General features: G+C 41.7%; 1 protein-coding gene across 1 annotated transcript in view; it reads left to right on the forward strand.

The window, feature by feature from the left end:
* The window catches only part of atrn (attractin), a 209,928-nt gene that overhangs the window by 20,516 nt on the left and 162,363 nt on the right, over nt 1-27,049 (forward strand). The window contains exons 3-11 of the mRNA XM_061744197.1: nt 3,334-3,447; nt 6,974-7,102; nt 10,746-10,942; nt 12,376-12,544; nt 14,675-14,765; nt 17,798-18,047; nt 19,572-19,755; nt 19,888-20,042; nt 24,784-24,868. Coding sequence (XP_061600181.1) covers nt 3,334-3,447; nt 6,974-7,102; nt 10,746-10,942; nt 12,376-12,544; nt 14,675-14,765; nt 17,798-18,047; nt 19,572-19,755; nt 19,888-20,042; nt 24,784-24,868 — 1,374 coding nt within the window. The remainder of the gene's footprint in view (nt 1-3,333; nt 3,448-6,973; nt 7,103-10,745; nt 10,943-12,375; nt 12,545-14,674; nt 14,766-17,797; nt 18,048-19,571; nt 19,756-19,887; nt 20,043-24,783; nt 24,869-27,049) is intronic.

A 27,049-nucleotide genomic window follows, 5' to 3' on the forward strand; every position in this document is an offset into this window, starting at 1 on the left:
CGAAATAGCATAGATAAATAACTAATATAATGTAAAGAGAAGAGGAAGAAAGAAAAGAAAAAAAAAAAGAAAAAAAAAAAAAAAAGGGGGGGAGAATAAAAAATATTAATATTAAAAATCACAGTAGCAGTAGTGACAGAAATCACAAGTCGAATTATTACAAAACGAGCGATAGGAAGGAACAGGTTTAGAGTTATAAATACCGTTAAAATATGCTATATATGTTAATAAAGTTAAAGTTAAATAAAGACTGGTTGTGCTTAAGGAACGAAGGTGTAGGGGAAGATAAATAAATTAAAACAAATAAATAAACAATAAAAATAAATAAAATAGTTAATAAAAAATTAATGGTAATAATAATAATAAAATATAAAAAAATAAAAAGAATAAAAAATAGCAAAAGAAGTAGATTGAACTAAACCATTTGCAGAGTTTGAACGTAAAGAAAACGTATGAATGAATGAATGAATGAATGAATTCAAGAAAACGTATGGCAAAAAATAAATAGCAATAATGAAAGTAAATAGCAGGAGTGCACGCTTAACCTTACATTCACATTCTCCCACAGGCTGGCATACACCATTGACAATAACAGTCCAGTGTTCAGGCGCAAACAGGTTCACCCACACACACAGTCACGCCCACTCACGCCCCCACTCTCAGCAACCAATTAAATCAGACAGTGCACCGGTAACTTAGCATGAAAACCCAGGCTCTGCTGTGATCAGAAAGAAGACAGCCACCCGCGCAACTACGCAGGCATTCCAAAGTAAACCATATAGTTATAACAACATTGCTGCACACGCATTCAGCCGCACAGACATCCGCTCACGCGCACAAGCAAGCACACGCGCGCACACGCACGCGCGCGCACACACACACACACACACACACACACACACTTGGAAATGGCGGAGAAACGTGAGAAACCACATAACAGTCCAGCCTACTCAAAGATGAATAAAATAACATGGCAGCGATGCTACGAGCTAAACCAATGTCCAATATAGTCCAAGAAAAAACGTAAAGGCATCCCGCAGCCCGGCTATGTTTTGAAACTAGGAACCGCAGCGGCAGTAAGATCAGCCGGGCTACCGTGCCTGTAAAGTCAATAAGCGCGTAGGATAAAAGTCAGTGCAGGAAAAAAAAAGTAAAAACAGAGTCTTGAAGAGGCACTTCACTCACATTTGGTCGGAGCACCAATGGTTCTGTAAACTAATATCACATACCTTTAGTCTTCCGCCACCGCCAGAAAGCCCAAAAAAAAAAAACAAGAATAAAACCTGTAATCACTGGCCCTCTTCGTTGTCCGCGTCTTCAACGATAACGTTACCGTCTCCAGCTGCAGAAACCGCCATAGATCCAATATCACCTACATCCAGGTCGCCGCCCGCGGGCGCGCCGCCAACGGCCCCGTCACCCCCCCCGGACTCCCACGCCGTCCTCAATGACCCGCGCCGCGTCCAGGAAGGCGTCCGCCGCCTCGGGGGTGTCGAAGTACCGCGTGGTTCCATCCCGAGTGATGCGAAGCCGGGTCTCGCGCGTCCCTACGAAGCCAGACTGCAGCCCTGCAGCCTTGCACCTTCCCCGGACCTCGTAGAACTTCTTGCGTTGTTGGAACGTTGACGTCGGTAGATCCGGGAATATAGACACCCTTGTGCCGTTGTAGCTGAGGGGGGCCTGCTTGGCAGCCAGCTTGATTATCAGCTGTTTCACATCAAGATAATGTATCCTAGCGATGATGGCCCTGATGCGACCTCCTCTCTCAGGTTTTGGGCCAACCCTGTGTGCTACGTCGACGCGCACTCCATCAGGAAAATGCTCGGGCCCAAGTAGACTAGGAATTAGCCTGGAGACGAAGCCCGTGGCATCTAATTTTTCTTTTCCCTCGGCGATCGGCCCGAGCCTAACGTTGAAACGTCTCGATCTCAGCTCGTTAGCCAGCATGGCCTTGCGTGTGTCGTCGTGGGCGGCTTGAAGTGCTTTGATCTTGGCGTCCTGGGCTGCTAGCCGCGCGTCGTGGCTAGCTACAGTTACCTCGATGTCCCGCACCTTGTCGATCACCGTGGACAGTGTAGTCTGCACGGAGCACAGGTTGTTGGAAACCACAGTGATTTTGGTTTCCAGTGAGCCCTGTAGCCTATGAATAGCGTCCAACAGGTCGGCATTAGTGGGGCTAGTCACCACGTTAGCTGCCTCTGCCTGGCCGGCAGCCATATTAGCATCCGTTGTTTGGCTAGCTAGTTTTCCACTCGGCAAACTTCTGACTTCAACAGACTCACTATTTTGGGCAGCGATAGGCGTTCTAGTGGGATATCTGCGGTTCGTGTGGTCCTTAGACATACTTTAGGGCATGTGGCATATGGAATTATTGCGATTAAGTTCCTCAAAGTATCAATTATATACCATTAAGAGCGGAGCTGCTCGAAAGTACGACTCACTCCATTGTCAGTCGACCACGCCCCCCATCTTTTACACTCTTAAAATCATGTCTTAAAATCAGCTTATGTAACCATATCAGGGGTCACATTTTTGCACTTTTAAAACTTTAAAACTTTAAAACTGCTCTCTGAGGAAGCTTGAGTAAATGCATAAAGAGATGATTCACTGGTAAACTCGGTGCACTTTGCTCTGTGATGTTACATGTTTATTTGTTTATTTGTAAGGATCCCCATTAGCTATGCCCTTAAACACAGCTAGTCTTACTGGGGTCCACATTAAAAAACAATACATTTAAAATATACAGTTAAAAACAAGACATAAAGAAAGAAAACGAAATAACATGGCAAACCTACATTAAACTTTACCGTACATGTAAATCATTATCTTAAAGCAAAAAAAAACAAAAAAACATACATGAAACATTCCAATATAAATATATATATAAAACATCATCTAGGCCATGAAAATCGGATCAAAAATACACCTCACCTTGTCCAGTATGTATATGTATCTGTATAAGTGTGTGTATGGTATCTTATACATATGATATTCCAAGGTGTTTCTTAATTTGCTTTTTGAGTATTGATTTCTGTGTTAATTTATTCATATAGTGGTAAAGAATTCCATGATTTCATTGATCTATATTCTACTGTATGCTTCAGAAAATTTGTGCCTGGCTTAAGAAGTGAAAACCAGCCCTTTGTTGCCTGTCTAGTGGCGTATGGATGTGACTCTAGATTGTGTCTTAATTGATTGTACTGATATAATAGAGTTTTGGATTGTAAAACCTTCCATATTGAAAATCATACTTGCGCCATATTGGGTTACTTGACATTTTGACAGAGACAGTTGTGATGTGAGTGTCTAACGGCCCTTGTTTGTGTCCGACAGGCCCAACACCATCCTGCGATTACGGTTCAACCACTTTGCCACCGAATGCAGCTGGGACCACCTGTACGTGTACGACGGAGACTCCATATACGCTCCCCTCCTCGCTGCTTTCAGGTACGTCTGCTACGACTCATTCGCTGGCTGCTGCATCCCCCTTCCTCTGTTTAGGCTTCAAAAACTCCTTATGGTTTTTGTAGAGATGTTTTTTTTCTTTATGGGAAAATTGGTTTGAGAAAGAAACGTTTAATGACATTTATAGTACAAATCCAGTTTCCAGAAAATATTGGGACATTTTTTAAAGTGTACTCTGTAAATTGGTTTCAACCTTTATTTGCCGTGTACCGATGAAAAGGGAATGTGAAGAAAAATGCATATATATATGCCTTAGGTTTTTACCAACATGGTATTAACCATTAATATATATGCAGACAAAGTAAAAAAAAAAGAAGAAGAAAAAATTAGAATCTTATGCCAACAGTGGAGGAATAGAAAGATCACGCTACGAAAAGTAGGGAGAGAGGCGTGATTACCACCAAGGGTGTTTCATCACCCTTCCTTTTTAATTACACCTTTTAATTGTTTGCAAACTGAGTAAATCAGTTCCAGTTGTGAAAGACGAATCCACGGTGTGTTCATTCTCAAAGAAAGGAGGACTTCCGCTCCCCAGCAGACTGGTCTTTCTTGTCTGGTTATCCTTATATTATATATAACTACAATGCAGATGTTGACAACAGGCAGGCAAGTCAAGCCCACACTGAAATGCCAGTACAGTAATCCCTGGTTTTTCACGGGGGTTACGTTCCAAAAAGAACCCGTGATAAGTGAAATCCGCGAAGTAGCAACCTTTATTTATTTTTTTACAATTATTATACAATGCTTCAAATTGCGGAGATCAACCCCGCCCCACCGCAACCTGATTAATTGGATTTGAACAGGAGAAAATGAAAAATTATTATGAAAAAAAATACAATAAGTACAGTACGACAAATTGTGACTTTTCACAGCTCTTCTGATGCCGCTGCATCCTGACTCGCTCTATAGGGTTTTTCGAGATAAAAACATAGTTATGGGTCGTTGTTGTCGCCCTTTTTTCTTCTGGGCAAAAAGATTCTTCTAAATCGACATGACACCATGGATTATCTGAGACTGTAATGAACGATTCATCAAAGGGTCCCGTTCTTGAGCTGCTGCTGAAGCTCATTGTCCGTTCTCAGCATTGTTGCTAAGCGACCAACGTTATTGAGACAGGAAGTGAAGAAGCGGGGAGAATGTTTAGCCAATCAGAATGCAGAACACGATGCACAATGCAAATCTGTGAAGCAGCGAGACGTGAAAGGTGAACCGCGTTATAGCCAGGGATTACTGTATACACTTGTGCACCAATGGTTCCTTTACACACGTGCAGAAGCGCTGCTGACCGCCATATCATCATCATATATGACGTTGTGCCTTTTGCTCTGCAACAGTCTGGATGGTCTTCCTCATCTTTGGACCAGCGAACTCTTATCTCAGGACTGATCTGACCACAGAAATGTGTCCTCGGTCTTTCTGTTCATCTTCCTGTTTTTATGTAACACAGCAGATGGCTGTCGACTGACGGTGGTTTTCAAAGGTACTAATCGTGGGTTGAGCTTGTTGGCCTGTTTTGATCATCTAAGTAGGATCTCAACTCATTTGTAGAGCACTCTAACACAACAGCTGAAACAAAGTGCTGAACATAGAACCATTTCAAAGCATTTCTCATGCAGTAAATATTTTGTTCAGTTTTGGAGATGCTTGACAGCCTGGCGTTTGGACTGAAAACACCCTCACATTCGGCACATTGTGGACCTTTTCTAGCAGTTTGACACAAGCTGGAAGGCCAGCATTGCAGTAATTAAGGCAGGATATAAACACAGCCTGTATCAGGAGTTGCAAAGTCAGATAAGGTCTCATTTGTTTTATGTTGCAGAGTACAGAGTGTCGCGACTGTGAGACTAAGGCAACGTGGTCAGGGAAAAATAACTGGTCATCAAACATGACACCCAGGTTCTTTGTAACCATTGTGAAAGTATCAGTAATAGATAGTGATATTTATGTCAATAATGAGGCTGAATGAATGATTGGCAGGAATAACCAGCACTTGAGTAAATCTAGTGCTGAGATTTTGGAGTCATCCTGTTCAAGTTCAAGTTTATTTATAAAGCACTTTAAAAAAAACAACAGCTGACCAAAGTGCTGGACAAGCGAAAGAAAAATAAAAAAAAGAGGACAAAGTAAAACATAAGACACATAAATAAAATAAAACAATCGTGGCAGGTTAGATGCTAGTGAGTAAAAATTAGTTTTAAGATGAGATTTAAAAACAGCCATAGGAGGCAGGCGTATATGCATTGGCAGCTCGTTCCAAACTTTGGGTCCAGTTAATGCAAAGGCCCGGTCCCCTCTGCTCTCATCCTGTGGGTATGATGGGTAGAATTGTGTATCATCTGCATAGCTGTGATATAAGAATAATCTGGCCCCGAGAAGTTCAATTCAATTTTATTCATATAACGCAGGGATCGGCAAGCCAAAATGTTGAAAGAGCCATATTGGACCAAAAACACAAAAAACAAATATGTCCGGAGCAGCAAAAAATGAAAAGTCTTGTATAAGCCTTAGAATGAAGGCAAATGGCGGAAGGCGAAATGTTGAGAAAAAGGTTGAAATGTTGAGAAAAAAGTCAAAATGTTGAGAAAAAAGTCAAAATGTTGAGAAAAAGGTCGAAATGTTGAGAAAAAGGTCGAAATGTCGAGAAAAAAGTCGAAATGTCGAGATTAATGTTGAAGTACAATGTCGAGAAAAAAGTCAAAATGTCGAGATTGGAAAGGAAAAAGGAAGAAAAAACAGAAAAAAGGAAAAAAAGAAGAAAAAAAGAAAAAAGAAGAAAAAAAGAGAAAAAAAAAGGTCAAACATTTTTGAAAAAGCTCCAGGGAGCAACTAGGGTGGCGCTATAGAGCCATATGCGTTGCCGACCCCTGATATAGCGTCCATTACAACAGAAGTTGTTTCTAGGATCTTACCAGAACATGACCCCCGAGCAATTATTACATAAACAATGGCAGGTAAAAACTCCCATAGTGGGAGAAAAACCTTAAGCCAAACAGTGGCAAGAAAAACTCGACCAGGACCTGGATCATAAGGGGGGACCCTCCTGCTGGAGGCCAGCAGGGCCGATCAGGAAAAGGTGGTGGTGTATATGAAGATGTAGTGAAGATTAATGAAAATGTTGGGTAGGGTAGGATCAGATAAGGTTTATTTGCCTCTCTCCACTGAGGAAATCAGTCAATGAAGACACCAACAGTCCTTTCACTCATACTTGTCTGACAAAGGTTGAAACTAATTGTTATGTTACAGATTGAATTCTTTGTTGCATTTCAGAAAATGTCCTGACTCATTTGGATTTGTACCATTACAATGTACCATTACAAAAAAAAAAAAAAAAAAAAAAAAAAGACGTACAGTAGAAACTTCTTTATGCTGGTTGTGTTTGTATCAACAATAAATACTATGAAATTACACACAATAAAAGTGTTTTTCGCATTCGTGACTGGTTTGGAGAAAAACATGCATCATAAAGGAACAAAATACCTGACATGCCCCCTTTTTGACGTATTTGCAGCGGTCTGATCGTTCCTGAGCGATATGGGAATGAGACCGTTCCTGAGGTGGTTTCTCAGTCGGGCTACGCTCTCTTACACTTCTTCAGTGATGCAGCCTACAACCTGACTGGCTTCAACATTTCCTACAGGTGAGAGAAGCAGGACACACGGGGGTTTCTTTTAACATAACTATATCTTACACATCCATGTTGGTTGTGTTTGATCGAAAAAAACAAAACAAAAGGCGGAGCCCTCACGCACTGGAGACAATTGGTTTGTGAATAACAACGCCACCTGTGTTTTTTCTTTTCTTGTGTTTCATTGGCATGGCTTGTATCTTTTTTTTTTCTTACTATTTATTTAAACATTTTACAGAACATATCCTGACATATGACTTCACAAATGAATGACATGCCATGTAGTACAATGAGTTACAATAAAGCTAATTAATTAAAAAGAAAAATGAGTAAATAAATAAATAAATAAAAAGGGAATAAGAAGGGGAGACCAAAGGGAAAACTACAAGAACAGAAACAACTATATAACATACACAAATAACTAAGTAAATTAATACACAAAAATAAAAAACAGGCAACTAAACACACATCTATACTTCAGCCTCCTCCCTCATACACACACATACTGTATTCTCAAGTTAAGATGGAGATATATATAGCCCAGGGGTTGGCAACCCAAAATGTTGAAAGAGCCATATTGGACCAAAAACGCAAAAAACAAATGTGTCTGCATCCGCAAAAAATTAAGTCTTTTATAAGCCTTAAAATGAAGACAACACATGCTGCATGTAGCTATATTAGTTATAACTGGGAGAAGATTTTTTTTTTCATTATGCACTTCGAGAAAAAAGTCAATGTCGAGAAAAAAGTTGAAATGTCGAGATTTAAAAGGAAAGGAAAAAGAAAAAAAGAAGAAAAGAGGAAAAAATAAGAAAAAAGGAAAAAAAGAAGAGGGGGGGAAAAAAAGGAAAAAAAAGGTCAAACATTTTTTAAAAAGCTCCAGGAGCCACTAGGACAGGGTTGATGACCCCTGATATAGCCTATGTATAAAGACAATGTATCAAACAGAGTAAGTGAATATAGAGCAGGATAGTGGCTGAGCAGGATTTTATAAAGAGGAATTCCCAACAGTCCTCCCTCTCATCATCCCATCCATCAAACCCCCAGGTATCTGGAAGTGCAAGACCATCTTGGCAGGAAAGTGTCCATTGTGAGCTGTAGACTAGCTATTAATCGCTGCATCGTGTATACATCTTTCAGTCTCTGGGTCCATTGACCTATAGTTGGTGGTTTTACTTCTCTCCAGTTCACTGTAATCATTTTCTTCGCTACTAATAAAATAATCCTCAATATATATTGTTTGTCTACATTCTACATGTCTTTGGTTATCACTCCCAACAAGAACAACATTGGTTCTAGTGTAACATCTATCTCCTTTTTAATATTATCCCAGAATCCTTGTAATACTGGACAGTCCCAGAAAATAGGCTTGTATCTTTTATCTCCCTCCCAGGTGAAATTGCTGTAGGGACTTTTTACAAGAGAAGAAGGGGAGAGGAAAAAAAGGAGTAAAAGCTGCTTTTAAACTAATTTGCTCATCAGTCATGAATATGTGAACAGAAAAATAAAAAGATTTGCTCACAGTCAAACAAAAATAATTGTTTTCGTGATCTGAAAAACTATAAAGACTCAGAGACTGAGACGCTAAGATAAACCAAGTAGCCTTTTCTTTGTAAACATCTGCAAATGGCACCGTGGCCCCCCATGGCCCCCCCGTGTTCAGTGGTCCCATCACCATAGCAATAGGACTGAAGTTGGCAGGGAAACACACGCTTGGATGAAAATGAATTGCCCCTGGGCCCCCTGTCTTTCTTGTCTTGGGATGAGGAGCCGCAACATCAAACCATCAGGCACCAAAGGAACATGAAAGAATGACGAGGGCTTTTTGTGGCATCCAACTCTCTTCCATTATGTTTGTCTTTGGGAAGAGGGACATTAGCATCTCACTGTATTGTCTCGCTTTCATGGCTAATATGCTTTCCTTGCTTCGTTCTGAGCAGATAACCCAGATTATTTTCCAATTTTGCACACAGTCTGTAGTGTTTTTCTCACCAACATAAAGCGAATCGTAGGTAATGTCTGTTTTTATTCATTTAAAAAAATATAATAGTCTACCAAACGTGTATGTTGATGCACCAGACATCAGTTGTGTCTACAAGTGATGCAGAGCAGCACCACATTCACTACATTTATACGCACTAACAGACAGTTGAATTGTTGCCTTAATCTGACCGATTTTCACATTTTTAAAAGCCGTGTATACACCTTATGGCGCTTTTCCACTAGTAGCTACTCAGCTCTACTCGGCTCGACTCAACTCGGCCAAGTTTCTTTTCCATAACAATTCAGCAACTGGAGCAGAAGTAGGAGGTTGGAGAGAAGCTGCTGTGACGTATTCTATTGTGTGATCTAAAGGAAGAAGACAATAACACTAAAGATGTAGAACCTGGAGGAGAGGATAGATGTGCTGCTGGATCTGTGGCTTGTGTTCGATATCAAGTTAAAAAATGAGAGTGAGAGAAGCTTCAAGTGGCAACGCTTTTTTTTTTTTTGTTGTCTCTGCGCTGCTGAAAAGTCAGCTGGAGCCGTGAGCAGCTATGAAGAGACAGAGCTCCTGGTAGATCTGGTCGTTCCTTATCTCCGTCTAGATCCCTTTTTAATTCTCTCCTCAGCCACCAGGTTTATGAACATCTGCACCTCAGAGTTGGATCATGAAACAGACTTTTGCTGCCATTGTCTGTTAAATAAAATGAACAAGAATCCGTCAGAGTCTCTTTCTCTGATTTCCTCCTCCTGACTCAGACGTCTGACTCCAACCCCCCGACCAATCGGTGGCCTGTAGTGTGATGATGTCAGATACAGCCAACTCAGCAGCTTAGAACCTCGGCAGAATAGTTACAGAAAAGTATCTACTCGGCACGTTAGACCCCTAGTGGAGAAGAACCAAGGCGAGTCGAGTCGGGCTGAGTAGGTTCTAGTGGAAAAGCGCCATTAGGCTCCTCGGGCCGAACTGAAGCTCTTGAGATCAAGATAATTCGTCCTAATTCGAGTTATTCCAGCGTGCATACAAACCCACGCTGAACTGCGCTACTGACCCATAGTTTTAAATACATGTGCAGATGGTAGTGTTGAGGTTTTTGTTAGTTTATTTTTTTTAATTTATCTATTCTTTATTTCATTCATTAAAAGAAAAACAAAACAGTTCAATATAATTACAACAAATCTCTTGAATGAAAAGGAACAGAAAGAAGACTAAGCTTATTTTATCCGTCCCTTTTTCCTAAGAAATCAAATTTCAATTAATGTAATAATAAAAAAGAAAAATTACGCAATTTAAAAAAAAAAAAAAAAAAAAAAAAAAAAAAAAAAAACACTTTCCAATAGACGTAATAAAAAAAAAAACAAGCAAACAAAAAAACTAAACCAAAACTACAACAAAGTTATAAACAACACAAAATGGCTGTTGTCAAACACAGATAGTCGTATTCTTTTTTGATTCAAAGAAAAATAAATATGACAATGGTGCTAAAAGGAGAGGGAGAGAAAAAAAAGAAAACCCACCTAACTTAACAATTGATATTTTTTCATCAAACTGGCTTTTATTATTCTTTTAAATGTAATATTTGATTTGCATTCTTTGGCTTCTGTATCCAGATTGTTCCAGATTTAGTCCGAGTCCCTTCACCGTTACTTCCTTTTTCTGTCTCATTGAAAGGGTGAACACGTGTCCGAACAACTGCTCTGGCCGAGGCGAGTGTCGTGTGGGAAACGGCACCGGCTCGGTCTCCTGCGAGTGTGAGCCCAACTGGAAGGGGGAGGCCTGTGACGTCCCGTACTGCCAGGCCAACTGCGGCTTCCCTGAACGAGGCCGCTGCCACGACAAGAGCTGCGTCTGTAACGCTGGATGGCAAGGTGGGTCGCAGCACCGTCCCTCCAACATGTTTGACAACATGAGTAGCTGCAGAGCCACCAATATCACTTCAGCAGGCTTAGGGTGTTTTCAGACCTGCGGCCCGTTTGTTTTGTTCCGATTCAGCGGCTAAATCGATAGTTATTTCATTTTTCGTTTGTGGCGTTTGTGTTCACAAGGCAACCGTCTGTAGCAGTTCAAAGCTGTTCTCTCATTGGTCAGAAATAAACGTGGAAGGGGTTTCCTCTTCCGTACCCCGGGAAAAAAAAAACAACCAACAACCACATTTATGAGTGAGTTGTGTGGGTTGCTGTGTGGATTATGTTCTCACTGCAAACGAACCGCTCCAGGTCTGCAATGGAAGCGGGCAGAGATCCCCTCTCCTAGGAGATCTCGGCTCGCTTGTTTTGTCCCGCATCCGAGTGCGATTGCTGTGTCACATATACCAAACCAACTGATCTTTAGGGGGAAACGCTCCCTGTTTCAGAACAACTGCTCCAAATGGGACAGATGTGAAAGCCCCCTCAGATATGCAGAATACTTTCAGGTAAGAAGGTTCCGATGGGGTTTATATTTTGTACTGTAACTAAAGAGCAACTCTTGTCTCAGGTACAACCCAATATTCGTTGCAACAGGTCAAATTCATCAGCTGTGATTATGGAGTACACCATACCACCTTCTCTTTTATAGTTGAACTTTCTTTTTTTCCCTGCAAGAGTATAAAGTGATTTGTCTTGAGGCCTGAGAGAGATCACAGTCTCTTCTACCTTGGTTCCTTCCACCTGGACAAGCAGCCATGCTGGCCAGAGATGAGATGATAATAAATGATACGGTCACTGGAATCAAGGGTTCCAACTAAAAAACTGCTTGCACAAGATTGCAGGACAGAGACACATTAACAGGATCTTTAACTATGACCCCTCTCAACCCTGCGACGGCCTGCAGGATTAGAAAGACCAACAGGAAATGGCCAGTCTTTCTATTGCCATGTGGTCGGTTGCCAGATATTTTCCCAGAATGTTTCCCCTTCATTAGGGAGTGATTCCTGTTTATGATCGCTTTATTGTTCTTGACCATTAATGGAGGAAGGCAGCTTCAGGGAAAACGAGGTGTTTGACTTATTACTCATGTATATGTGTCTGCTTGTTTTATTTATATTTATGAGCTAAGTCACCTTTAACCTTTACCACATTTAGAGTTTTCTTTTTCTTTGTCTAAAAAAGCGGACTCCAAGAAATGAACTCACGATGTCAACGTGGGGACTTCTTCACAAAATGCTGACTGTTTGCTTTATTGCGGATTCATTTAATCGTTTCCGCTGATCTCTCGGAGTCTGTTTTTATTTCTGTCTCAAATTGGGAAAGACGTGATTACCACTGCCTCTTTGAGTGAATGTCCTGTTGAGCCTTGACTCTTTCCCCCCCTTCCTTCCTAGGACCTGACTGCTTCGTCTCTGTCCCTGCTAACTCCTCCTTCTGGACCCGGGAGGACTACCCCGAACCCGGGCTGGCCAGGGCTTCCCACAAGGCTGTGGTGGAGCAGGGCATCATGTGGGTCATCGGCGGCTACGTCTTCAACTCCTCCGACTACCACATGGTGAAAGCGTGAGTTTGTTCTCCACTGAAAATCTTCCAGACATCCAGCTGCAGCTCATGAGGACATGCTGGTGTTCCTGTTGCTATGCAACTGCAAGTTATGAAAAGTGTTGTCTGTGCCGCAGACTGACTGTAGCTGCGTCCCAAATTCCCATCCTTCCACCCTAATGAGCAGCAAAAACAGTGTGAGATTTTTTAGTGCGTTAGAAACATTAGTACGTACACAATAGTATGCGCTATCCATACTCATTCTGGAGAAATGTATTAGTGTGGATTGATAGACACTAGCTAAGCAGAAACCTCCCACAATGCAATGCAGCGACGTTTGGTTGCTAAGTGCTGCAGATACTTGACAACCAACAAAAATGGAAGATAACGTTACCGGTACTAAGCAAAGCTGCAGCAGCAGCACCATCACGCTAAGATTCAAATGTGACTACCGTATTTTCTGGACTATAAGCCGCTACTTTTTTCATAGGTTTTCAACCATGCAGCTTATACAAAGGTGCAGTTATTCTGTGGATTTTTCTTCCACCGGTCGGGGTGCTCTAACCGGAATTAGAATCAAAACTAAGACAAAATAAATGCAAAGAAAAATACGCTACTTCTTCTTTAGCAGATAGAAGTAGAAGCAGATTTCAAACAGATAAATAGATAAATAAATGCCGGTTATTTTCTCTTGGTTCTGTCCCGTTTTTAATCAGTCAAGTTACTGCCGTGTTAAAAGACACTGTTAGGAAAGGATCTATTTAGGTACAAACATGTACATCATTTACAGTTCAAAATCCTTCTGTACATGTAGTAAATATCTAATCTAACAACATAAATATCTGTGGCTTGCATATCTTTTTTTTTTTTTAAATGGAGCAAATGCAGCTTGTATGCTTATAGTCCAGAAAATACGGTAATTAGGTGGGATTTTTGCTTTGGTTTCCATAAGATATTAACCAGATGAGCTCATCATTTATCACATTATTCTTCTTCTTCTTCTGTTTCTCGTTAGAAGTTGAAGAGGTAAGAATAAAACCACACAGCGCAGGAGAAATATCATCTTGTTTGGGCCAGGATAAAGGGGAAAGAGCAGAGCGGTGCTGCTACTGCTGCTGTTACAGGAGTTGTTACCATGGTAACAACTCCCCCTCCCAATGGCAGGAAGTGCCGGGTGGCTCTGAGTAGTACGTCCCAATTAATGCAGACTACTGATATTTACTCAAAAGTGTGTCGAACTTACGTATACTTTTTGAGTATGTACTGTTTAGTATGGCATTTCGGACGCACTGTTTGTTTGGAATATATGATGTTGGCATGACACTTTGTGAAGACATATCTGCTTTTAGGGTGGGATGGACCTGTATGTCCGCCTTCACTTCTTTCTCAGAAGTGAAGTTTAGAAATCAAGACATCTGCCAACATGTTTTTTCCCAGATCAGGGTCTGGGCTGCTCGCTGGGTCACAGCGGAGATGAGGCACAAAATCATCAAACAGAAAGAGCTTGAAGGAGTGCATTTTAAGTTCAGCCACTTAGTCGATACATTCATCCTGAATAACCTTCAAGTAAGGAACCAGTCAACCTTATGAACAGTAAGAAACTTTTGTCTTTGCATGAATCTGTTTCCCGGACGGAATAAAAACAGAATTGGTGCGGGAGTGCAAAGAAAGAGCAGATGCTCTGCATCTTTCTGGATGCAGAGCTCTGCAGGGTCTCACAGGACATGGAAGGGCACCCTGAAGTGGTAAGAAGCCGGAGTAGAGACAGACATGCCTTGGTTTTCCATTTGTTGTGCAGTTCAATATGACCAAGAGACAACGTAGTCTGAGAACAACCGGTCAGTGATCATGGCACCCGGGTTTCTTGAAGATAGTTTGAGGTAATTTCATTTTGCCATTGTGTTGGATGGATTCATCAGTAAAGCAGCCTTGATTTCATTTGCTAAGATTTGTCCTTGGTTGAGTGATGAATAAAGTCGGCTGACATGGCACGAGAAGCCATGTGATTGGATCACTGGACCCAAAGAGGGGGTCCAAGAAGGTGCTTAACATTAGCGATTGCATATAAGGACCAACCCTCAAACATATGCTGTTTAAAACAACTACTTACTTTAAGTCATGCTGACCGCTCTTTTTCTTCTGTTTCTGTAGGTATAACCTGAGCAGCATGACCTGGCTGAGCCTTGACCCCTCCGTCAACACTGTCACACCACGATACGGCCATTCAGTAGCTTTGCATGAGGTACGTAAGGGGATGTGTTTGGTTCACTGCTGATTAGGGGTGTAACGATACACTAATCTCACGATACACGATATTGAGGTCACGATAACGATACGATATTATAGCAATATTTTTTAACAACCTTGAATGAGGAACATATGACTGGAAAAAACTGTCTTTTATTTGAAAGACACAAAATACAAAACAATGCTGTGCATTTGCCCTATTGTTACAGTTTGTAATGCTTTATAACTGTTTAAGTTTTAAAGAGAAAGCCAGCCCAACCATTTTCCACAAACTGAACTAAAAGTAAATGTCAGGTTTGCATTATGCATCTTCAGTTTCATATAATAAAAATATTTTGCCACAAACTGAATAGTTTCTCTCATGTATGATTTGACTTTTTTCTTTTCCAGAAATTTAACAACTAAAATTAAATAAATAAATAAAAGTAAATAAATACATTTTTACATGATAAAAAAGATTGATTCATGCTCACCTTATAAGTGTAAGAGGAGATTTATTTTTGTTAAGAAGGTTATTTTGGTAATTCAGGGTTCATTATTTTATAAATATATTCTTTATATTGTGATGTAAATCAGGGACTATAATGACACTAGTCAGTTTATCTGTAGTGATTAGTCTGTTTTAGATTGGGCGGAGTGATACGCCACAGTACAGCACTAGGTGCTGTGTCGATGTTCTAGAATCCTACACTGTTGAGGGAGAAAGGTTTAATTTAATAAGGTAAGGCTTAACTCTACACCAGCCTTACATAAGTAAAAGTTCAGAGCTCAAAACCCTGCAAGAGTCCCGTGATCGGGACCAAAACGGTACTAGTTTCTTCTGAGCGGAGGAAGATTTTGGTCCGCGGGTCGAGGCGCGGTCGGCACCAATACACTGCGCGTTACTAGTCAACACAATATAGGCTATTAATATTAATAACCCAATATCGCGCTACAGTTTGTCACCTCCACGACACGTATCGTGACGTTTTTGTGAGCAATGCTTCAGCGTTGCTACAGCGTTGCTTTAACGTGAGCACAAATATTCATAAAAACCGATGGTGATAGCTGATTCTTTTAAAAAGGAAATTTCTGTAACTTTACATTTCTTTCGTGGACATAATGTGAATAAAAAAGTTTTGCACACAAGCAAGTTAAATAAGATGAGCCTTGACCTCAAGGGGTTTCTCTCTGGTTTTACATTTCATTCTTGTGCATGCACCTCGTACGTTTGACCTTGTAGTTGAACACGAAAGGTAAATGTTCCAGCTCTTGTATGTACTGTAGGTATGAGGGCCACAATACAGTATATACTGTATGTGTGTTTGTATGTATGTATGTATGTATGTATGTACAGTTGTGTGAAAAAGTGGGTGCCCACTTCCTGATTCCGCACTTAAATGTTTCAGATCATCATACAAATTCAAATATTAGGCAAAGATAACACAAGTAAACACAAAATGCAGTTTTTAAAAAAGGTTTTTATTATTAAGGGGAAAAAAAATCCAAACGTACATGGTTCTGTGAAAAAGTGATGTTACAACATAAATTAACTGTGGTTTATCAAATCTTTGGAAAGCTGAGTTAAATTCCTCCACCAGGCCTGATTACTGCCACCCCTGTTCTCAATAAAGAAATCACTTAAATAGGACCTGCCTGACAAAGGGAAGTAGACCAAAAGATCCTCTAAACTAGACATCATGTCTATGATCCAAAGACATTCAGGAACAAATGAGAAACAAAGTAATTGAGATCCATCAGTCTGGAAAAGGTTCCAAAGCTTTGGGACTCCAGCGAACCACAGTGAGAGCCATTATCCACAAATAGAGAAAACATTGACAAACAGTGGTGAACCTTCCCAGGAGGCCGGCCGACCAAAATGACCCCAGGAGCGCAGCAACGACTCATCCAAGAGTCACAAAAGACCTTACAAGAAGACTGGTACCAGAAGGGTTCGTCGGTTCGTCTCTCGGGCCCTCGCGACATTAGATCATGGACGTTGTGATGAAAAACAGCAAGGCTTCAAGCGAAGAGCACTGCAAAAACTCAAAATCTTAACAAGAATATTTGTCTCATTTCTAGTTAGAATGTCTCATTTTTAGTCAAACAAATCTCATTACACTTAAAACAGGTGTCATTACCAGAAAAATAACTTATTTGACAATTTTCACCTGTTTCAAGTAGATTTTCACTTAAAATAAGTAGAAAGAATCTGCCAGTGGAACAAGATTTTTTTTGCTTGTAATGAAAAGATAAATCTTGTTCCACTGGCAGATTTTTTTCTACTTATTTCAAGTGAAAATTTACTTGAAACAGGTGAAAATTGTCAACTAACAAGTTATTTTTTTTTCTGGTAATGACTCTTGTTTTAAGTGTAATGAGATTTTTTGACTAAAAATTAGACATTGTAACTAGAAATAAGACAAATATTCTTGGTAAGATTTTGAGTTTTTGCAGATGCTGGTCCGGATTGGAAGAAGAACTCTGAGGAGCCGATTCTGCTTTGCTGACGCCCATCTCTCAAGATATCATCAACATCCCTGCCAGAGGTTTCTGAGGCAGTTGCAGAGCTTCCAGCACTTGGATTTGACTTTTCCTGTGACACACGCCGCCTCAGTCAACCCCAGTTCCCGGGAGAGTTGCGTGACAGTGGTCAAAATGCTCAGTGACCGCGGTTTTCTGTTTTTCTGGACCCGGAAATGGCCAATGACTGTCATTTGTTCCCACGAGTGAATTTTTAGGAACGTGGGGTCCAAGACTGTTTTCAAAAAATCCTCGTAATCAAAGTGAATCCTCTCTCCGTGACACAACAGCTAAATATATTCATAGATTGTCTCTGAGCTTGCCGCAGCTGCTTTCTCAGAACGTGATTTTACACAATGTGCCGTGGTAATCTGCGGAGTGGAGGTAGAACGCTGCTCCCAGCCAAGGATTTGCGATCTGAAATGTTTTTCCGGCGGGCTTTACCACTGTTACGGTCAGAAATACTCCATCAATCGGGGATAGAATTAATTTTCCACTGTGTTTTTATGTATTTCTCTTCCTCAGGGGAAGATCTACATGTATGGAGGAAAGATCGACTCCACGGGAAACGTGTCCAGCCAGCTCTGGGTTTTCCACATCCAGAACCAGACCTGGGTCCTCCTCAGTCCCCGGGGCAAAGACCAGTACGCCGTGGTGGGACACTCGGCCCACATCGTGCCTCCCACCCAGGACGGGGACAGTCCTGTCATGCTTGTCCTGTTTGGACACTGTCCTCTCTACGGATACGTCAGCAACGTGCAGGAGTTCAACATCGGTGAGACTCAACACGGACGTTTGCAACCTCCAATTAAATACACTCTGATTACATTTTTATTTTTGATCAAGGTATTTTTATTTAGTTTTACAAGTTATAGTTTACAATTTAACATAAGTTCAACCGAACACACAAGAACAAAACAAACAAATCGTAAATCCCATCGAATACCAGACATACAGAGTTCACAGTATGAAATACATAGTTCAATATTCAGAACTCATATAGCCCGATAACAAAAAACAAATAACAACAACAAAAAAGAGATACAATAATAAAGATGACAGAGGACGGTAACAGAGGTTTACAGTACTATGTCTGCCTCCATATCTTCAACAAACATTAAAGGGGACCTATTATGAAAAACATCTTGCTTTAACATATATAAAGTGGTCTCCCCTCAGCCTGCCAACTCAGAGAAGGAGGAAACAACCAGATTCTGCAGTGTCTGTACAGCCGCCCGGATGAACCGTCCAGTGTGATGTGGCTTCGACGAGCCAATAAGATTCTGCTCCTGTCGTTACGTAACCAAAATGCAATTTGCATCGGTTGGCCTCCGATACGTGAAACCACGCCCACAACTAACTCCGCCGGCCGGAGCTTCCGCCATTTTTTCGTAGCGGTGTATCGCGTCATTCAGGCAGCCAATCAGCACAGAGCCTCATTATCATAGCCCCGCCCACTCAGAATCCTGCATAGATAATGAGGTTAGAGAATGGAATGATAAAGACGTGGTTTAGAGGCTGAATTTCTCATTTAGGCCCAGTCCCAATCCCCCCCTAGCCCCACCCCTAAATTTTGCGCGTTCCCGTGAGGGTAGTGTTGTCCCAATTCCTCTTTGCATGTAGGGGTAGTGGCCATAACGAGGGGTAGGGAGTACAAATCCAGCCCTAAAGAGCGAGGGATTTCAGATGCTGACTCGCCGACCGAGGGCTAGAGAAAATTTCCCAGAATGCTTTACGTCATCATTTGCAGACTTAATCAAACAAAAAAACATGGCGGACATTTCTTATTTTTTAGTGAATAAAATCAATATTTTGAGTTAGTGTCTGCATAAAAATGCGTTTTGATTACATTTCTAGCGAGAAATATATATTTTACTTTCATAATATTCACCCAGTGAATGTACGTAATCACTCGCTTGCACGTTGTTGCGAAGTGTTTTCAGATCTCGCCAGAAATAAAGGCTGATTTATGGTTCTGCGTTACAAAAACAATCAAAAGCTTGTTTTTAAGACATTCAAGGCCTGTTTAAAATAGATATTAGATGCCATAATAGGTCCCCTTTAAGAAAGGCTGCCATATGTTGTATGGCCCCCTGATTGTGTATCCGATTTTCTCCAACTTGATTTCCCAAACCCAATTGTCTGATCACATCTTTATATTAAAAAGAGTTTAATATAAAGGTTTTGAATGAATAAAACCTCTTGAAGTCGTGCTGTTATTATCCCAGCCCCACCCCGAGCAGATGTAGAGCTGATGTAGAGCTGACAGACTTGTTGTTTTGTGACCCCCCCCCCCCAGTTAAGGGCACGTGGAGCATCCTGAGCACCGACGGGGCGCTGGTCCAGGGCGGCTACGGCCACAGCAGCGTCTTCGACCCCAGCAGCAGAGCCATCTACATCCACGGAGGATACAAGGCCTTCAGCGCCAACAAGTACGGCCTGGCCGGAGACCTGTACAAGTTTGATGTGGACAAGAGGAAATGGTGAGAACGCAACGATAACGGGATTGTTTCATCGTCTTTTAACGGGAGAGTTTTGTCCTCCTTCTTCTGCATGTCTAACTCCATTGAGGACGTGTTAGGATGTGTAACAAGCATGGCTGTGTGGCTGTGCAGGACCATTCTGAGGGACAGCGGCTTCTTCCGGTACCTGCACACGGCCGTGATGGTGAGCGGGACCCTCCTGGTGTTCGGGGGCAACACGCACAACGACACGTCCATGAGCCACGGAGCCAAGTGCTTCTCCTCCGACTTCCTGGCCTACAGTCTGGGTCAGTAACACACACTCTTCCTGAGCTCTCTCCCTCTCCCCTCTCTCTCCTCTGAGCCTCTTTGTGTTCACACATCTTCACACACTCAGCCAGCAGCTCAGCACGACTGCAGCATGTTGACACTAGAAGCTCCCATTGAGAAATGTTTCCAGCTCCCGCGGGACTCACACAGCCGTCTTTATTCTTCAGGAATCAGGAGTCTACAAATCTAGATGTAACGCTAGCAATTTGAAATGTACGGTGGCCGAGACCCGCCATTGCTGAAAATAAAAGTAACGCTGCAAACAGAAACAAACGCTGCTGCAAATAAAATAAACGCTGAAAATATAAAGAAACTCTGCTGCAAATAAAATAAACCCCGCTGCAAATAAAATAAACCCTGCTGCAAATAAAATAAAACATGGCCTAACCAAATAACACATTAAAAATTACACGTAGCGACGTTGAACACTAACCTTTTCACTTATTTTCTCGTCCGTCTTCTTCTTCTCCCCTCACATAAAAACACCGGTGCATCAGCAAAAATAGTCCCCGGTAATTCACTTCCGTTGTGGCTTTTTTTATTTGCGTTGTTTTTTTTTTTTTTTTATTAACAGCGGGGTTTATTTTATTTGCGGCGGGGTTTCTTTATATTTTCAGCGTTTCTTTTATTTGCAGCAGCGTTTGTTTCTGTTTGCAGCGTTACTTTTATTTTCAGCAATGGCAGGGTCTCGGCCACCGTAGAAATGTCCTTTAAGGTCGGTCTCGCCCCCATCCGTTACAGGTCATTACTCTGCCCAAACAGCACGGGGAGCCCAGAGTCTCTGGACGAGCACATTAGTATCCATGAGAAAATGTAGAAAAAGGAATGAAGCAATTAAGGCTGCCTGATTTCTAGAGGCTCCGTCAGCCTTTCATCTGTACACCGGCTCCTCCTGGTTGCTACTGTCGTAGGCAGCTCTGGAGGGGGGTTGTGGTTTAGCCGGGAGAATGAGGGGGTCCTGAAAGCGTGTCCTCTTCTCCCCCTGGGAGGTGTGGAAACACCGGCGTTTGTTGTCAGAGCTTTTCTGTATTCATTCAAGGGGTTTTTCCTTCTGTAGTGCAGTTTTTCAGCAGTGAATCATTGCTTCCTTACAGTCTCGTGCTGTTTGAGTCATATTCCGCTGAAGAAAAGCACGTCTGAAGGTTCGTGCTTGACGAGACTGGACAGTTACTTCAGGGTGGAGGAAGTGATGCGTGTAGTTTTATTGGGAAGATCCAGAAGAAGCACCATTTTCTCCTCGCTGAGTGGAGCAAATCTAACATAACCTGGAATCAGGCTCTACATCGAAATTATTAGTTAATTAGTTTCATTATGACTAGAAGATAACTATAAATGGTAAAAACTGTACAAAACAACAAAACTAAGGGTGGTTTGTAGGTTTGGCTACTTGAACTTCTGCATAGTTTTTGTTTTTAAGTCCATTTCTAGACAGGAACATCTTTAGTTGCCCTTATGACATGGCTGTTTCAAACGTCCAGTGGTGGACAGTAACGGAGTAAATTTACTTGAGTACTGTACTTAAGTACATATCCAGAGGATTTGTACTTTACTTGAGTATTAGATTTCTTTGGTACTTATTACTCTTACTTGAATACATTTCCAAGACAAATATTTTTACTTTTACTCAAGTAAATTTCTAGGAAGGCTGAAAAGTACTCGTTACTTTCAGGTCTGCTCTTTTTTCTTCTTCCCTAAAATCCTATTGGACACAAGCAAGATTGTTAATAAACTCTGCATCATCTGCTGTCCTCTTATGATCCCATTCATTTGATTTGTTTTTGGTGGTTCTGCAGGTTTTATATAACATTGTGGTTCTAAAAGCAGCACATCAGTGCAGCTGGTTTCAAAGAGTTAATTCTCAGAAACAACAGTTAAAAGATCCTTAAATTAATTTAGAAAAAATATAGTAATTTACTGATGTGGAAAATAAGAAATGTACTCTTACTCTTACTTTTACTTAAAGTAAATTTAAAAGCATTTACTTTTGGATACTTAAGTACCTTTAAAAGCAAGTACTTTTCTACTCTTACTCGAGTAATATTTTGACTGAGCTACTTTTACTTGTAACGGAGTAAATTTTGACCAGTAGTATTTGTACTCTTACTCAAGTACTGGGGTCGAGTACTCTGTCCACCTCTGCAAACGTCAAAGCATGAAATGCACCTCGGTGCGTAAGATAAGTCCTGATTTCAGAGGGTTCAGATTCACAGGACGTCCTTTGAGCTGCTGGTGACCCCCTCCCGGGGGCAGAAGTTTCCAGTGTAGGTGCTGGACCTGGAAGTCAGACTCTCTTTTGGCGCTTTTCCACTAGTATCTACTCAGTGCGCTTCTACCCGCTACTCCCCCGTCTTGCGCTTTTCCACTACGGGCCAAGGTGGGTAGAGCCGCTCCAAGCAGATACTTTTTCTGTATCTATTCTGTCGAGGTTCTAACCGGGCTGAGCCGGCACTATATCTGACACTGATTGGTCGGGGGGCGGGGCCGTCAGACGTTTGAATCAGGAAGCGGGAGTCAACGCGAGAACGACTGGCGGCTTGCGCCGATTTTATTATACAGCGCAAATGTCTGTTTCATGATCCAACTCTGAGGTGCAGATGTTCATAAACCTGGTGGCTGAGGAGAGAATTAAAAAAGGGATGTAGACGGGCAATAAGGAACGACCAGATCTACCAGGAGCTCTGTCACTTCATAGCTGCTCACGGCTGCAGCTGATTTCTGATCAGCGCCGACACGAACAAAGGGGTTGCGCAATCGAGTACGTCACAGCAGCTTCAGCCCAACCCGCCCACTTCTCACCTGGCTGTGGAAAAACAAACGAGGACAAAACGGGTGGAGCCGGGACGATGCGTGACGAGCCGAGTCGGGCTGAGTAGTCGCTAGTGGAAAAGCGCCATTTGTGACCTCATCAGGTCTGAACTTCAGACCTGAAGGGGATCTAATGATCTAATGCCCTCGTGGAGGTTAGCAATAGTTTTCTGTCAATACAAAGATGATTGAACATAAAACATAACTGCCACGCAAGCCATCTCGGCAGCTGCAGATTTGATTTCTGGCAATTATTTAGTTATTCTAGTTGAGCCGGGCACCACTTTCTGGGGGGGGTTAGGTTAGGTTTGTGTAGTAGATCTGGACTCTGACCCTGGATCCACACTGAAAGCGCCACAGGCGTCCGGTGACCATTCCTTTTCTATGAAAGCGCTGTGAGAGGCGTTGGAGGAGTCCAGAGCGTCAATTTGAAGTTGAGAGAATCTCAACTTTATTCAAATGAGCAGCGGCGACGCTGAGGCAGCGTCCAATCACAGACCGGATATTCCCGAAGCTAGAAGCCTCAATGCAGATTGTACTTTCATGTAGACACAAACGTACACTCATTCACATGCACACATGAGCATAGCTGTGCACTAACAAACTTATTTAATCAGGAATTAATATATTTCATCCAGCAAACTGACCTTTTTGCTGATTTGACTGCTGTTTTTACCTGAACTGCTCATGTGAAACACGTGACTGATGGTTGAGGAGCTGGATGGCCTGAACTATTTTATTTGCTACATCGATTCAATGCAAAATCATTTTAATAAACTGTGCTTATTAATCACAAAACACAGTTATATAACCAAATCGGCTCCGACCCGGTGTGTCAGTGTTCACCGCAGACAGACTGCAGCTTCACCGGGACCAACAATGATGGTTGATGTTGATCCAGGATCAACCTTGTTAAGGAGCATCAAAACTCTTTTCTACGTGGAAATAACGCCGAGATAAAAAGAACGCTTCCTAAAGTGTGATCCATGGTGAAAGAGGAAACTGAAGATGTGCACGCTATATATATTGATAAATGTAAACCGTATACACTTGTTTTCCCTCCAGTTCTGCTGCCTACTAAAGGCATCGACAGGCGTCGACAGGCAATTTTTGATGCTTTCAGTGTGAATCCAGGGTGAAGGGCAGCAGAGCTCCCCGCCTGCAGTACCAGCTCTGCACACTAGAGCGCGCCGTCTGCACGGGAACGTGGAGCTGTCAGCTTCTCCTCTCCTCCGGGATCCATGATGACTTTGCACTGCACTGACTGAAAGTGTGGTTTGCTCCTGAGACTTGAATGTTCAAGATGACATTACAGTGTTCTTCTGTTGCGTTTTCATGCATCATTTAGAAAAGAACCTGAACTGAACCTCACAGATCACAAAATGACCCGGCTGGCTTATTCTACTGTCTGTATCGTGACGGGGTGGTTAAAACTTTCAGTTGGAAGCAAAAAAAACACTCAAAAAAATAAAATATCTGAGATGTTTCTTCCTCAACGGCAGTACTGAAGTTTAAGAAAAGAAAGTTTATTGGTTTTGAGAGGACAAATGAATGGACGCCCTGATCTTATCACACTTGCAGTAAGTCCTTAATTACATTTTAATTCAGAAATGGATAATTAAGTCGTCAACCATGAGACTGTGTATCAATCACACACTCACAGTACGTTTTCATTCAATCAATATATTGTTTATTAAATCAGCTGAAGGGAACCATAGCGATGAGAGGACTTGTTCCGCTCTGACGTCAGTTTTAGGCAGCAGACACGTGTATTAGTCTGCATGTTTCACCAAACGTAGAAAACGAGACCTTCGGCAAATGAGTTATATGACCTTTAATTGAGTCTGATGGAGGAGATTGGATTTCTTAAAGGTGTAGCAGCCGTTTAACCTCCTCACTGTGTTTTAATCCTAGCCTGCGACGAGTGGACGGTGTTGCCTCGGCCCGACCTCCACCACGACCTCAACCGCTTCGGACACTCGGCCGTCTTCAGTGACAGGTAACCACCCAACGTTTGACCTGAATCAAGGAAATGAAGCTCTGCATCGTTCACTTACAAGGACTTTAGTCTGAAGTTTCAGTACAAAGAAAAAAACCTCCCAACGATGAACTGTTTGAAGGATAAATTAAAGTCACGCATGGTGAACTGTCTTTGAGCAGTCCTCTGCTGGACGTAAGTGGGAGACGCTTGTGGGGGACAAACGTGGAAACAGTTTCACATTTTATGACCGGCTGGAGCGCCGGCGCTCCGGTTTGAATATTCATTTTCCAAATGTATGTACAATTACAACCAAATAAAAAACAGAGCAATAATTAAATTTGCATGTTAAACCGGAAGAGTTTCACTTACATATCCTGCATTTAGTGTCCCAGAGTCCTGTTTTAATCCATTAAATCACATAATAATCCAGTAAAATTGCGAAAACGGAAATCTTCATAATAGGCAAGGCAAGTTTATTTGTAGCACAATTCAACACAAGGTAATTCAAAGTGCTTTACATCAACATTAAAAGCGGCAAGACACAATTAAACAGTAAATGACAAATGAAATGAAATAAAATGATAAGAAAATAGGTAAAATAATAAAAAGCACAATTTGTTAAAAGTAAGGGCAGTAGAGTACAGCAGGTACATCTTATTCTTACAATGGCAAGAATTACGTTTCTATACCGTCAAAACGTACAAAGACCGGGTCAAATACAGTATTACAAATGTAATTTGTGCCGATTCCTGCGGTTAATCAGACCAATTTGACAATTCTACGTCACAATGCCTGCATTTAGGGCTTATCCATCACATCATAACATCCTGTGGTTTTCAAAAATCATAAGTATTTAATTTAAGAGTACGCTTCAGTAAACAGTAATGTTTTTAGCCCTGATTTAAAGGAGCTTGTAATAAACATGGCGTGTTATTTATAGATCAGGTACGTGTTCACAGCACGTCCTACGTTGACACGTACATCATCACGTTGTCAGCGTGTCATCAGGTTGTATTTTTCCACTTCACCTCCCGCAAAAAGGGGGGTGATGTCTAGAAACTAGTTGGTTTGAATTTGCGCTCTTGTTCGTGCTTTTTACCAGAGATTTTCACGAAAGATGACTCAATGACAACCTACACACACCATACACACTCACTATACAAGCCCACACACGCACATATTATGGATCCACTAAAGTCTGTGCGTGTGAATCTGTTTACCGTGAGTGAAGTCTTGGAGCTTATTTCAGCACCGGATGAAGATGCGATATCTAAACGCGATATATAAAATGATATATCTCAGAGATTAAGTATGAATTCATTCCTAATAAATCCCGACGTTTGAAAGGCTTCTGTGTTTCTTTTTTTTCTATTGACAGTTTTGAGGGATCTAGCTATGGAATTTCTGTATTTAGAAAAATATGTGTAAAAAAAAAACAAAAAAAAAACGATTTACATTTTATTGGTAGTTATTTGCACTTTTTAGCAATTTATTTAGTTAGTCTGGACTTGTAACATACATATTATTAAAGATTGGGTTATATGGGTTGGTTTGATGCATAGCAAATATTCCAAATATTCCATAAAATGGCAGTATAGCATGCAGAAATGTAAACATATGCTTAGGCGGACCTGTTCTATGGCAGGTCATAAAGGGTTAAAGACAGAAGAAGGGCTTCAAATGTTGGCAGCTGGAGAGCTTTTCAGTTACGATATCCCACTACAACATTTTGCAGCGTTACGGGCCAAAAGTAAACAAATTAGCATTCGATCAATCACGCAAAATGTATTTGAAAAGACCACTTAAAAACCAACCAAGGTTGACCCAAGTGCTCAGGGGCAGCAGCTGAGAATCTCCTCTGTCTTTAAGCCGAGATTTGGACGTTTGAAGGACGGCGGTGTTGGCAGACCGCCGTGCTCGGACAGACGTAACAACGCCGTTAAACTCGGGCGAACGCAGCGCTGCAAGCCCATTTAAGAGCAAACTACTCGCCCCTTCAGCTGCAGGTCAAAAGGGACCTGGGGGTGGACAGAAAAACGTCTTCTGAGCTTGATGCCATACATTTGGGTGAACTGTTCAGATTTGAGTGGTGTGACATCACAGACCAAGCTCATCATCCAGCTTTTCCATATTTTTCTGCACCCGCTTTCACATCATGTTGCAACGCCGGGGCAGTCAAGCAGTCGATGTGTGTGTGTG

This window comes from Cololabis saira, chromosome 16 (genome assembly GCF_033807715.1).
Source record: "Cololabis saira isolate AMF1-May2022 chromosome 16, fColSai1.1, whole genome shotgun sequence".
Taxonomy (NCBI): domain Eukaryota; kingdom Metazoa; phylum Chordata; class Actinopteri; order Beloniformes; family Belonidae; genus Cololabis; species Cololabis saira.